The sequence below is a fragment of the Protopterus annectens genome, chromosome 2.part1 (assembly GCF_019279795.1).
Source record: "Protopterus annectens isolate FY-2018-M chromosome 2.part1, PAN1.0, whole genome shotgun sequence".
Taxonomy (NCBI): Eukaryota; Metazoa; Chordata; order Ceratodontiformes; family Protopteridae; genus Protopterus; species Protopterus annectens.
The window spans coordinates 1,790,256,994-1,790,272,166 of record NC_056729.1 but is presented as its reverse complement, the minus strand read 5'-3'; the positions used below and the strand labels follow the sequence as shown (position 1 = coordinate 1,790,272,166).

General features: G+C 40.9%; 1 protein-coding gene across 2 annotated transcripts in view; it reads left to right on the top strand.

Moving 5' to 3' along the window:
* Nucleotides 1-15,173, top strand: part of MTOR (mechanistic target of rapamycin kinase) — a 4,577,509-nt gene that overhangs the window by 2,480,771 nt on the left and 2,081,565 nt on the right. For both annotated transcript variants that reach the window (XM_044063218.1, XM_044063219.1), the window contains exon 29: nucleotides 609-684. In XM_044063218.1, the coding sequence (XP_043919153.1) occupies nucleotides 609-684 (76 nt within the window). The remainder of the gene's footprint in view (nucleotides 1-608; nucleotides 685-15,173) is intronic.

Sequence of the window (15,173 nt, the reverse complement as noted above, 5' to 3'; positions counted from 1 at the left end):
TGTTGATAAAATGATTAAGCTTGTCACAGGCATGGAGTTTGGTATGTGGAAAAACAGTCTTCCACTTCTGACTTCTCTCAATAGAGGAATCAGTTGTCTGGTGGGGTTACAGAAGGGCTGATAGGTTGCAGACAGCAGAGAAAAAAAAGAGGAATAAAACTGAATGGGAAAGAAATTTACAGTATTTTAACCTAAAAGGTATCTGTTTGGATGGATCTCAGGAACCAGGGAGTTTAGAATGATTAAATACCATTTTGTTTTACTTGCCGAAGATTAGGTCTTTCCATGGCAAAGTGTATCATTTTAGAGTAGTTCGTAATTCACACTGAGTTTTTTTTCACTCAGTGGACATGTCTGTATTTGAACCTTTTCAGATACATTCTAACAGAAGTATGTCAACTTTTGCAGCTTTCTTTAGATGAGTTTTCTGTGCTGCTGTTTGTAAGAAGGCATGTTGGTTGACAGTTTACACTTTTGCTATGTGCAGCTACTCAAACACACACACAGTGATATGCAGATAAACTGAAGCCAAATTTTTTTTTAATAATCACTTGATTAGTACACTGTTTCTACTGTAACATGGCTTGTCAATTCTGTTTAATCTACAGCATCAACAACAAACTGCAACAACCAGAAGCGGCATCAGGGGTGTTAGATTATGCCATGAAACACTTTGGAGAACTGGTGAGTCTGAACTTGTGCTTTCGAGATGTCAAAGACATTTAAGAGTGTGTGCTGCATTTTTTTTGTAACTTCTGCAAATTTCGGTTGATACTTACTATACTAGCATCTGATAAGCCATCAGTGTATATTCACAGAGACAAGTTGTTACATGTGAATGCTTGGTTTATGTATGTCTCATTTTTTTTTTAATATATTTTTATTGCATTTTTTCTTATTTTAATACAAGAAAGAAACATCACAGAAAAATATAAGAACAGGTACTAGGAATATCAAGTTGCAGTAATCCTAATAAAGTATATATAACATGATGAACCATCAGTGTTAAACTAACAATGTGCAAAATTACCAAACAATCAAGATTATCATGTTGAGCTGTAATACAGAAATCTACACAGAGATAATATACACTATATTGGAATCTGACATTACATCACAGCACTACCACTGCACTTCTGTACTTTACTCATTCGATTGCTAACTCCCATGATAATAACAAGCTAGTCTCTTGTCTATTCCTTGACCTCTCTAAGGCCTTTGACACTGTATCCCACAATCTCCTTCTCTCCAGACTAACTCACCTTAACCTCAGAAACTCTTTTCTCAGCTGGTTCTCTAGTTACCTATCTGAACGTCTACAATCTGTCAAAAGGCTATCTGATTACCTCCCCTTTCCTCTCCATTCACACCAGGGTTCCCCAAGGATCCATCCTGGGGCCCCACCTAGTCAATATCTTTGCCAATAACCTTTTTAGTCCTATCCCCACTCCACTCTCACACAATATGCTGACGAGTCAACTATCATTTCTACATCTGATAATCTACTTCACCTATTAACCATCATTCAGGAATCTCTGCACTCTTTTGAAAAATGGCTCACTTCTAGTCAACTGCTCCTTAACCCCAACAAAACTAAACTACTACTTTTCCTTCCTAGACCTCTCCAATGCCTCAAACCCTCATTCTCGGTCTCCTCTCTTAACAACACTTTTATCAAAGTCGAATCCCACACTAAACTCCTTGGGTTTACATAGATGATGAATTCAAATTTGATATCCATGTCAACAACTGTATTAAAAAGACATACCAAAAACGTGGTATTCTGTATAGGAACAAAAAATTCTTAACTCCTGAATCTAAATTGTCATTAGCTCAAGCTTACCTTCTCCCCACCTTACTATATGCCTCCTCTATCTTTACTCACCTCCAAAAGAATCTTTCCAACAAACCTGAACTCACTTATAACAAAATAACCAGATTTGCCAGTAGTCTCCCCTATAGGTCTCACCACTGTCTTTCCTTAAAAAAAAAACTACACTTGCTGGAATATCAGCATCTACTCATCCTCTCACAGTTCCACCTGGCACACTCGCTTATTCACCGACCCCTTGCCTGCCCATCTCTGGCAAACCTTATCTCACCCTATATTCCTAATTGTGACCTACATAGCTCTGACCAACTCTTGCTTTATACCTCAAAACCTAACAAATCCATTGGCAAATTACTATATAGTCACTCAGTCCCCTCTGCCTGGAACAATACGCTCCCTTAGCAGCCCATCTAGTTTCAAAAGAGCTTTAAAGGAATTTCTACTAAACTCCCAGATCTGCTCCTGTAATGACTCCCTGAATGTCCCCACCGCTATGCTCTCCTTTCCCCCTCATCCTCTTTCTTCCCTTTAACTAAACTCTCTTTCCTTTAGTACGTTTTGTACCATCTCCTCATCTTATTGCCTCAACCTCTTCACTGTCCCCAGTATTTTCTTTCTGATACCCACTCTCTCCTGCACCTCCTGTCCCCCAGTCCATCCTTCAGCTAGACAGTGACTGAATTCTTAACTATCCTTCAACCAAACAATGACTGAATTCATAAGCGTGCCTCAATGCTATACCTTCACATAACTGTATTTTTGTTCTTTTGCTGTTACAATATTGTATAATACAAATGTCCAACATGTGATTTATTCCGATATCTCTATTTGCATGCTTCAAATATTATCTGATGTACTTACCATTACTATTTGATTTTTACTACTATGTAATGACAGAACTTTCATTTGCCACAAGTCCTGTTTTTTTTTTTTCTTTTCTATTTTCACTGTATGGCTACATTTTATGTAACCTGGAGCTTTTCTCCTCGGGTCTCTGCAGAAAAAGGGCACCCTGCCCAGCCAGACTAACTCGGTTAACAAATGTCAAATAAATAAATATAATCTAAGTAACATTACATAAATGATGTAATTCATACCTTCTCTTAAACCAAAGGAGAGATATCTATACCAAATGATTGTAGCCCCCCCAAACATCTATAATGCCCAGGTGAGAACTGCTCTCTCCAAGGCAAAGAACACAGCATCCATGGGACCTGATGGTGTCCCCGGCTGTGTGCTCCATGAACTCAACGAGGAATTAAACCCACAGTTAGGACAGCTGTTTAATCTTAGTCTCACCTCCGGATACGTACCCAGGGAGTGGCGCACAGCGACTGTGGTCCCACTCCACAAAGGCGGTGCCTCCACCGACCCTGGAAATTACCGTCCCATTAGCTTGACAAGCCTTATCTGTAAAGCCATGGAGAGGATCATAATGGATCTCATAAATAAAGACATAGGGAATTTGCAGACTTTGGATCCAACCCAGTTTGGCTTTGTCAAAGGCAGATCATGCCTTTTAAACTTGGTTGACTTCTTCGAAACAGTCACCAAGGCCATTGACGAGGGAAAGGCAGTCCATACAGCCTACCTAGACCTGGCGAAGGCTTTCGATACAATACCCCACTCGGGTATCATTGAAAAACTCATCAACTTAAATGTAAACCCATACATTAAAAGATGGGTTGCAAACTGGCTGAGTGACAGAACCCACAGGGTCAGAGTTGCTGGCGCCATGTCAGACTCAAAGCCTGTCACAAGTGGTGTCCCACAGGGCTCAGTCCTGGGCCCACTCTTGTTTGGCATCTACTTTTCTGAAGTACAAGCAAACACAGGAGGGTTATGGCTGACAAAGTTTGCAGATGACTGCAAACTGGGCGCCGTAGTCGAAAACACATCTGACACAGATATCCTTCAGAAGGGTCTCACAGAAACGGATAACTGGTGCTAGAGCCATGGCTTAAAGTTAAATGCCAAGAAATGCATAGTCATACCCTTCGGGAAAAACAAGGTTACCCCTAGCTACCATATAGGTGGCAATCCCCTGATCACAGAAGAAGTTATCAGGGACCTGGGAACCCAGGTTGACAGTAGCCTTTCATTCGACACTCATATTGCTAAAGTAGTTAGGAAGACCTTCTACATTGCCCACCTTAACATGAAGGGATTCACATCTAGATCAAGGGAGGTCATAGTCTCCCTATACTCATCACTCATCAGACCAATGATTGAGTACAATGCCCCATTCGGAATGTATCTGACCCGACACTTGCAGCAGCTGGAGAGGCCAAAAAAGTTCCTCACCAAAAGGATAAAGGGTCTCAAAAATCTGTCTTATGCTGCCCAACTAAAAAAACTCCAGTTATATTCAGTTGCTTATCGCTTGCTCAGAGGTGACCTGTGCCTGACATACAAGGCCATGTCGAACCCAGACTTGATGAACATGCTTCATCTCAAAAAATCTAGGTCCCTGAGAGCCACAAGGGCGGGAGACTTAAACCTCGACACGGTTATTAATAGGACGTGCTGGAGGGATAGATTCATCACCCAAAGACTCCCTATGCTGTGGAACAAAATCCCGGTTTATGTGAGGCAGAGCACCTCGCTGGCCTTGTTCAAGAGGAATCTTGACCAATGGATGGGAGATCGCAGATGCACCCCAGGGGTTACCTCAGTGTCACTGCTCGACAGAGGCACAGCAAAATAATGGGCATAGTTTCTCCAAACTAAAGGGGTGGCGTAAGCCACAAAACTATGGGCTAGGCTTGTAAATGCCCTCGGGCAGATAGCCTAGTATGAACCTATGAACCTATTCCTTCTCCAAAGGATTTTCTGCATGTATTGTGCCCACAGGTTCCATTTTTTCTATGTAATTTACTCCTACCCTTTTCTAAAGATCCCACTTCCTGTTCTTTTTATCTCTGTTACAATATTCATAACTTTAAATATAATTGCTTTGGATTTTGATTTACATTTTCTATTAATTGCTATTTGGCAGCCACCAAAATTAAATTCAACAAGGCCTTATTATAACTAGGCAATTCAGATCCTGTGTCCCAGCACAACAAATAATTTCCTTAAATAAGCTCATTTGCTCACCCAGTATTTGTGACAGCGTACTCTGTAGGCAATTTTTAAAGTCTGTCATCTCCTTACACTTACAAAACATATGTTCCCAGGTACCTTTTCTTCCCTGTCACATCTCCAATATCTGCCGTCTACATAAGGAAAAATTCTTTGGAGTCTGCTTGGGGTATAAACATAGCTATGCAAATACTTCCAGGCAAAAATCCTAAATTTTCTAGACTTTGTTGCATGTTTGGGAGCCACATGTATGACAATCTGATTAAATTGATTGCACAGTGGGTTTGGAAGATAACTGATTCTATCGAGCCAATCCCAAAGAGACCAGACTGTATTTTGTCACCTCCTCAGGATCAGCAGCATTGGGTAAAAAGAGTACTAGTAGATGCCATGGTGGTAGCAGGAGCCACCAAAAAGGAACTTGCTGATGAAAGTCCTACTATCCATCCTCCTAATAAGGAGTCTGGGATGATGGATAGATTTGTGAAGTGCATATATGCTTTATGCTTCATCGACCTTCGCATTAAGGTCCTTGAATTACATGGCACATTTCACGAGACTTCAAAGAGATCTGATAAAAGAACCATCGGATACTCTGACAGGAGTGGTAGCTGAAGGGGTTCAAGAAAAGGTAACCTCAGCTGGCAACCCTAGATTTTATTTGCAACTTGTCCATGAGGCTTATTGCACATGCAGCTGAAGGGACAATGAGGGCAACAGGTTCAGGCGTAGCCATTAGTAAATATGCCTGGATGTGCTTATGTGAGTTTGCGGAGCCATTTAAGTCTTTTTTCATCAGTGCTTCTTTTGACAAAGCATCAAGTTTTGGCCCCAAAGTTAAAGACACCCTTGCCAGATTGAGAAAGATGGAAAGACCCTTTCTGCCATGGGCGTATGCTTTTCCACTCCTCAGCAGTCTTATTCCAGGAACCAGAGAAGTGGGAATCTATGGTTCAAGAAGCCCCAAGGACCTTTCCATGACTCTCATGGCAACAACTTCCCACTAGGCAGAGGGGGAAGTAACAATGGAAGACACCATGCATGAGGCAGAGGTAGGCCACAAAGTCAGGGTTCCAGGGATTCTTTCCCTGGTAACTCTTATCAGTGCTCCTGAAAGGAGGCCAGATTGCCATCCTCTGGAGGGAATCTGGGGATGATTCTCCCTACACCTGACTGGCTGGCTCAAGATAACGGACAGTTGGGTGCAGAGGATCATAACCAGAGGTTACAATATCCCTTTCTCAGAAAAACCCAGAAAATTGAAGAAAATCCCAGACATTACACCCAGTCACAAGGATACAGTAGTCTTAGAAATTCAAAAACTGCTCGAAAAGAGAGTTATCCAAGCAGTCCCACCAGACCAGATAGGATCCGGAGTTTACTCAAGATTTTTTTTAGTGTCAAAGAAAATTTTGGTTCTCATTCAGTTTAACAAATCAGTTCAACAAAATAAATTATGGATGGTCACAGTTCAGTCTTTACTTCCGTTCTTGGGAAAAGATGATTGGATATGCTCAGTAGATATTCAGGATGCGTATTCTCACATAGAAATGGACAAACAATCCGGAAGATTCTTGCACTTCCGGTTGGGAGCCAGTCATTATCAGTTCAGAGCCCTGTCCTTTGGTCTCACCAGAGCCCCCAAGCTGTTCACCAAATGCAAGGAAGTACCAAATACAAGGGTGGAGGAATTGTACTCTATGACGCCATCATCTATAGCACTATAATTTACGACATCTTACACAACTCAGGGAATTACACTGTAGTTTCATTGAATGAAGTACACATAGCGTACATGAGAATTGACATGTACTTGGAAGATTTCCTTTTGGAACAAAGAATTACTGAAGAACTACACAAGTACATGACAGTAGATTTTCCTTATATGGCCACTATAGTAGGTATTCCCAAAGTGCACAAAGACACCCAAAATCCTCCGTTTCGCCCAATAATTTCTGGAAGTAAATCTAAAACTTTTCCAATAGGTGTAGTTATTGACACATTTCTTAAACCAGTATACTTGGAAATTAAGCATTTAGTCAAAGATTCATGGGAATTTTTAAAGAACTTCCCTATGAATATAGATTGTCAGGACTTACTCTTCACTTCTATTGACATAGTTGACTTGTTTTCTTGTATTCCCCCTAATGAAGGGATAACAGCTTTTACGAATAGTATGAGAAAACACACAAGAATGAGTTGGGACAGGATATGTTTGCTGGCTGATTTAATGAGTATTGTACTAGATCATAATTACATTTTCTATGAAGGGGAAATGTTTCGGCAAACCAAAGGAGTGGCTATGGGGGCAGCTTGTGCCCCCATATATGCCAATTTGGTGTTACTTGATTGGGAGGAGACAACTATTTTTAATAGTACATACTCCGGGAATATTAAATACTATTCCCGATATCTGGACGACATCTACATCCTGTGGAAAGGAGATGTCGACACATTTACAAATTTTATTCAATATCTTAATGATAGTAGTGACTATTTAAAATTTACGTCAGAATATAACAACACCGGAGTAGCATATTTGGACACGTTAATTACCCTTGATGGCAATAGATTTAAATCTAGGATACATAGAAAAGCTACTTTTATGAACTCTTATTTAGAATATAGTAGCAACAATCCAAGACAGCTCAAATATAATATATTCAAAGGACAACTCATTTGTGCAATAAGGATGACATCAGATTATCAGGACATGATTGATGAGGTTCAGTTTATTACAAGTTTGTTTAGAGAGAGAGAGGATATGATGAAAAAATGATGTTAGACGCAAGCAAATATGTCATAGGAGAATGGGGAAAAAAGTATACACCCCTATTAGGACTTAACAATGAAAATTGTATAAGTGGAAAAAATATCGAACACATCAACACAATTAATAAGGAAGCAACCATTAACAAATTCAACAGAGCATGTATTGTAGAATATGGTCCATATTCACATGCAGTGAAAAATATAATGACTTGCAATTGGCAAATATTTTTTACGGACCAGGACACACTGAACACACTTGGTTCCAAACCCTGTTTTGTTTACAAAATGGGTAGAAATTTGAAGAACATTTTAGAAAATGGATCTAAGATCAAAAACATCAAAGATTCACACACTACCAAGTGTGGTGCTTGCCGTCAATGCAAAGATATATTAGAAGAGAGATATATAACATTGAATAATGTTAATAAGACCTTGGTTAGACTCAAACATGGTAATTGTAGAACTAGTATGCTTATATATTTAGCTAAATGCATGTCCTGCCCAGCATATTATATAGGCAGGACTGAAAGACAGTTCAAAAAGAGAATATATTCTCATGGGTATAGTATAAAAATCAAAGATACCAAAAATGCACTATATAGGCACATCAACAGGGAGGGTGATGAACATTATTTTAAGTTTGCAATTTTAGAAGTTATTAAAGTAGACCCTAGGGGAGGTAATATAAAAAATATGTTAGCTTACAAAGAATATTGGTGGCAGCTATATACAGATGCTATGACACCACCAGGAATTAACGACTACATTTCAGTTAAACCCATTTTAATGTTAAAAAGTTGATCCTGGCATCTGTGAGCATGAAATTACTAGACATACTAACTACTATATTAATTATTATATTTAAATGGTATTTATTGTATAGGCTGTTATTTTATTACTCATATTTTATTACACACTTTATGTGTTCATCAGCTTGTGTATTAGGTGTTTTCAGATATAATAACTGTACGAGGCTGGCTGTAGCTTTAAGACTTGTTATTTTTGGCGCCAAGCTATACATATTTAAATGTTGCAAATGAGTACTACCTGTTTGTTCTGAAGAAGCTCGCTTGGTACGAGTGAAAGCGCTTAACTAATTTTATGTCTGTTTTAATAAAACTTTTTATATGTGAACATTGAGTCTACAGGAGCTGCATTCCTTTTGCTGACATCAGCTAGCGAGTGGCAATACAGCGTTTTGTATGTTGTACTTTTCTGATTTTGTTGAACAAAACGCCTTTTTCAGTTGTTGACAAATGCAAGGAAGTGGTAGCAGCCCACTTCAGACTGTAAGGATTCCTTATGTTTCCATACCTAGACGACTGGCTCCTAACCACTCCCACCAGTTGTCTACTTTTATAGGCAAGAGACTACGTTTTCAAACTTGTTCCCCATTGAGAATCACTATAAACTATGAAAAATGCCATCTAGAGCCAACACTGCACTTGGAATTCATAGGAGCGATGCTAAACCCAAACACTGGCATCGTGTCTCTTCCCCCAGAAAGACTTCAAAGAATAAGATTGCTAGTCAGTCTGATTATTCACAGCAAAAAGGTGACTGCAAGGCTGTTGCTACAAACTTTAGGATCAGTGTCAGCCTCCATCACTTTAGTTTCCCTTGCGAGATACCACTTGCAAGATTCTTCAGTGGCTCTTGGTATCCCAGTGGTCGTTATTCAATCAGCCAATGTCCCTTAAGGTATTAATCACTAACTTATGCAAGAGACCTGAGTTGGTAGCTTCACTGCAATGAAATTTTGTCAGACAGACCCTTTGTCCCTCTTCAACCCCAAGTCATAGTGATCGCATTATCTGAAAAAGACAGTCCAAGGCACTTGGTCCTGGCTAGAGGCCAATTTGCACATCAGTGTTCTGGAGATGAGGGCAGTGTTCTTAGCATTGCAGGCATTCCAAGAAACCCTCCCCTAATGATTGAGGTTCAAACAGACAAGATATCAGTAGTCGGGTACATCAGCAACCAAGAGGGAATCAGATCTTACCCTCTTTGTCAAGAAGCACTCAAAAGTATGGCAATGGGCAGTTTCATCCAACTGCTTTCTAACTGCAACAGATACTCTGGGGAGCTCCAACGTGATTACGGACAAATTGAGCAAGACCATCCTAATGCCTCACGAGTGGTATCTTAATTCATTGTTGGTGGAAAAGATATTCCATCACTGGGCCCATCCCTGCTGTGACCTCATTGCAAACCCCTGAACAACAAGTGCAGCAGCTAATTTGCCCTAATCCCCTCTCTGTGGGAGTCACCATGAGATGCTCTACTTCACAATTGGAACCCTGTTCTGTTGTATGACTTTGCCCCCAATTCCTGTCATATCTCAGTTTCTAAATAAAACCAACAGGTCGAAGAACAAAGTAATTCTCATTGCCCCATTCTGGCCTCGTCGGGTGTGGTTTCCCTTTCTTTGGCCTCATCTAATTCTGAAACCTAGGACACAGATCAAGACCTTTTGTCACGTCCGGATGGCCTAGTTCATCTGACTCTTCAAAATCACAAGCTCACTGTGTGGCTTCTCCAATTCCAGTGATTGTCAGGTATTCTACTCTCTCTTCCCCAGTTCAAAGAATTGTTCTAGCCTGCCACAAACTTTCGACTAGAAAGTTGTACTTCAGCAAGTGGCAAAAATTTTCAAAATGGACTTCAGAGACTAATCTCAATCCATTTTCAGCACCAATTAATAAGGTCCTGAAGTTTTTAACATTGTTTTTTGAAACAGGAGCATTTGCCTCGACCATACAAGTGCATCTAGCTGCAATGTCAAATTTTCATAATGGTTTAAATGAGACAGCATTTAGTGTCCCACAAACTTTGTAAACCCTTTCTAAAAGGAGCTTTGATGTGCAGACCCCTGTGCACCTTGGGACTTGAATCTGGTACTTGTATGTAATTAGTTCCCCTTATGAACTTTCTGCAACTTGCAATCTGTAGTTTTTGTCTTAGAAAATATTATTGCTTATGGCTATTACTTCTGCAAGGAGGATATCTGAGCTATAGGCCTTATCTTGCAAACCTCTATACCTTACTTTCCATAAGGACAGGGTTTCCTTGAGAACAAATCATTTTTTTCTACCAAAGATAGTGTCCAAAACCAATATCAACCAGACTATTCATCTTCCAGTTTTCTATACCAACTTCTCAAACAAGGGTGAATACTGTCTGCATTTGCTAGATGTGCATAGACAGTTACGTTTTTTGCCTTCACAGAACAAAGGAAATCAGACCAGTTTGTTTCCTTCTCTTCTGCTAGTATGGGAAAACCTGTTTCTAAAAGTCCCCTATTTAAATAGCTTAAAGAATGTATAACTTTCATTTATAAAAAGTGCAACTACCGGGACCTATTGAAGCACATTCAACAAGGGCAGTAGCCGCTTCTGCAGCCTTTCATTCCAGAGCTCCTGTTGATGATATTTGTGCAGCGGCTACTTGGGCATCCCCTTATACCTTTGTTATTTGTTACAAGCTGGATCTGGTTTCTAGGGGACGAACGTCATTTGGCTCAGTGGTGCTCAAGAATACTTTTCTGTGAGGCCTCCCAGGATTAGGTAGCTGGGGACTCTGTCTGACAGTCAAGGATTAAGTGAAGATTGACAACATCAGATAAAGAAGTTATGTCTTACCATAACGTTCCATCTGTGTTGTTGATCTTCACTTATTCTTGACATCCCCACCCTCCTTTCCCCTGCCCTTTGGTTTCTTGGTGGAACAGAGCTTTCCCAAAAGATTGTCTTTCCCTTTTAGGATTACAGATATGGGCTCTTGTCTGTTACTTCCTGTCTGTCACTATTTTGTGCAAACTCTATCTGAAGTAATCCTGAGAAGAGCATTATGGGTAACTCTTAGCTTGAGATTTTTAGAGGGCGTGAGCTGGAATAACAGCCGAGTCGGTTCCGATGTATGAACCCAACCCAGCGTCAAGGATAAGTGAAGATCAACAACACAGATGAAACATTATGGTAAGACATAACTTCTTTTTTTAATTCTTCTTAGCGATATGGGATTCTAGATAAATGTACACAAATCCTCCTCCACCCTGCCACAGGATTGTGTTTCTGTGTTGCTTTATAGACACTTCCCAGAAAAAGGCTGCACTTACACAAGAGAAGGTAGATTTGTATCTGGAACTATACCAAGTTTCTCCAATCAGTTTCAGAGCTCTGCAAGAGAATATCTCTGATTTCTAGGGTTCATGGCTTCGTTGATTGTCCTGATTCCTCTCACCAGGTGCACATGAGAAAATTTCATTGGTTCATAAGAAAACACATGGACCCAACATATTCATCCTCTGGCATTTCAGATTCCAGTTTAGGACTTCATCAAAAAAGAATTACACAGGTGAAGGCCGCAAAAGGTTTTAAATCCAAGACTCCTCAGATCCCAAGTCATTCTTTAACTACAGACTCCCCAGATTTTGCATAGGAAGCAATTTCTATTGTTTGTAAAGATGCAAGGCCTTTGGAATTCTTCAGACTGAACAAATAACATAAATGTCAAAGAGATGCTGGTTGTGATCCATGCCTTAAAATCTCTTCACTGTCCACTGAATCTGTAAAAGTGGTTACAGACAACACCACAATGTGCTACCCTCTTTGCAAGCTGGCTATGATGGCTTGGGATATTGCTCTACAGCATAATATAGTCATAGACAAACTAAGCAGGACCAGGGTATATGCTCACAAATGAAAATTGAACAAGAGGGCTTCCACGAGTTTATTCAGTTGTGGGAAATATCTTAATTAGATCAGTTTGCCTCCTTTCAAAACAAATTTTGCTCCAGGGCTCCTTGCATGCAAGCTTAGAAAACAGATGCATTTTCTCTCCCATGTTTGGGAATGTTCCTTTATGCATTGCAACCCTTTCCACTAATACCCTGAGTAATTCTGAAGGATTCTCCTAAAGTCATTACAGTGACTTCCTTTTGACCCAGGCAGCATTGGTACTCTCTTCTTATGGAACTGGCCAAGGGCAATTACCACAAGCTTCCTCACATGCTTGACCTACTCACACAAGACGGGGAATTTGATAAACCCCATTCTCAAGCAATTTCAACTAATTACCTGGATGATTTAATTTTGATACAGTTTGGGCAGCTTTTTCATGAGGACGTGCAGCAGGTACTAAAGGAGACAGGAAAACCCGCAACTAGGAAATCTTATGTTGGCAAGTGGAAAATATTTTGTATTTAGTGCTAGGTAATAACCAGGGTCCCCACCTGGGATTATGTACCACTGGTTCTGAAATACTTGTGTGAGTTACTTTACTCTGACCTTTCTTATTCCTCTGTCAAGGTACATCTTGCGGCCATTTTAGTGTGTCTGCCCAGGGATCCTCCCCTTTCTTTGTTTTTGGAAAAACAGTTTCTTAAGGGGGTCTTGCATATTAGACCTTCTGGAAAGCAGGTGGCCCTTACTTGGCATCTTAACTTGACGCAGAAGAAGTTAACTATGCCTCGTTTTGAATCAACTCATCAAGCTGATATAAAGTGCATCACACAGAAGACTACTACTTATTGCTCTGACAGATGCAAGAAGAGTATCTTGAGTTACAAGCTCTCGTGGCGGCCAAACTCCATCTGGTTTTTCGTAGAGATAGGGTCTCTTTCAGAACAAATCCCTTGTTTATGCCCAAAGATGGTTCAGAGTTTACTGTGAAGCAAGTCATCAATCTCCCATTGCTTTATCCAGCTCCGCGTAACCAAGGGGAAGGGATTCTACATACTTTGGATGTGCATAGGCAGCTTACTTACTACCTTGACAGAACTAAATCCTTTAGAAAAGCAAATATGACCTTGAGCAGTATCCTACCTTCACCAAGTATCCTACCTTCACCAAGTATCCTTCACCAAGTATCCTACCTTCACCAAGAATGATGCCACAATACAGAGATAAGATGATCAGCTTTAACAATTGGCTTAAACACTGGTGTCATTCAAAGGGGATCCAGTGTCTGTCTGCCTGGGATGACATGCTGGACAAGCCACGCTGCTTCGCAAGGGACGGCTTGCACCTGTCACCCCTGGGATTCCGGATATTGGCAAAGGCTCTTGCCACCCCCATAGTGCCTTTTTTAGGCAAGGCTCAAATTCTAAACCTACCACCCTAGAACACAAAAAGGAAAAAACTAAGGGTAATGCTGCTCAATGCCAGAAGTCTAAATCTCAAAATGCACGCACTCGAGGCCCTTCTCAGTATGGAGAACATCGATGTCTGTGCTGTGACAGAAACCTGGTTCAAGGCTCCTGAGAGCACCCCAGCACTATCAGGTTTTACCTCATATCATGCTCCGCCCCAAAATCCGGACAATACCAAGAAAGGAGGGGGGGTATCCATATTCATCAAGGACACCCACACCTCAAGACTGGTGGCAACGCACGATGCATCGGAGACTATCCAGGTGCAATTAACCATAGGCAAGACTGCTCTGCAAATTGTAGCATGCTACAGGCCACCCTCACAAACTCAGGAACCTCACATGGCCTTCCTGAAAACACTAGAGGGGATAAATGTATCACCAAACACCATCATACTAGGTGACTTCAATTACCCTAATATAGACTGGGGACACTACTCAAGCCCAAACACCCTAGCCCAAAAGTTCCTGGAATTCATAAACTCAAATGCCATGGAACAACTAGTCACCATCCCCACAAGAGGAGATAACATACTTGATCTCATCATCACGAACATGGGAGCACAATGTTCAACACCGAAGTATACCCCTCACTGGTGAGATCAGATCACAACTAATCTCGCTGGAGGTCCTCATCCCACCCCACCTGAAATAAAAAGACCACAGTAAAGAACTTTTCAAAGCCGACTTCACACTTCTAAAGACTAGTGTGGTCTCCTTTAAGGCCCCCGAGCCGTGGAAAACAGTACTCAAGCCGCTGAATCACTTACAAATGCCTTCTACCAGCACCTGCAGGACTGCATGGATAAGGCAATCCCAAGAAAACAAAGACTCTTTGTACCAAAGGCAAGCGCCCAGTCTGGTGGACCCCAGCCATAAACAAACTCTACAACAAAAGGAGGAAGCTACTACAAGATAGAGCAAAATCCTTAAAAGGTAAGACACCCTTGATCACTACAAGTAAAAACTAAGAGCTCTCATAAAATCATCCAAAGCAAATTTTGAGAGAAAAATAGCTAAAGACTCAAAAGACAATCATAAGGCCTTCTTTAGCTATGTTAGAAACCTGGGAGGAAACTCCCAGATATGCTCAGAACTAGTTCAAAATGATGTGAAGATTACTGATCCTACAGACATTGCCAACATACTGGCTGACAGGTTCAGTGCAAACTCCCCTCCCCAAAAGGTGAGATATCTATACCAAACGATTGCAGCCCCCAAACATTTCCAACGCCCAAGTGAGAACTGCTCTCTCAAAGCAAAAAACACAGCATCCATGGGACCCGATGGTGTCCCCGGCTGTGTGCTCCATGAACTCAATGATGAATTAAACCCA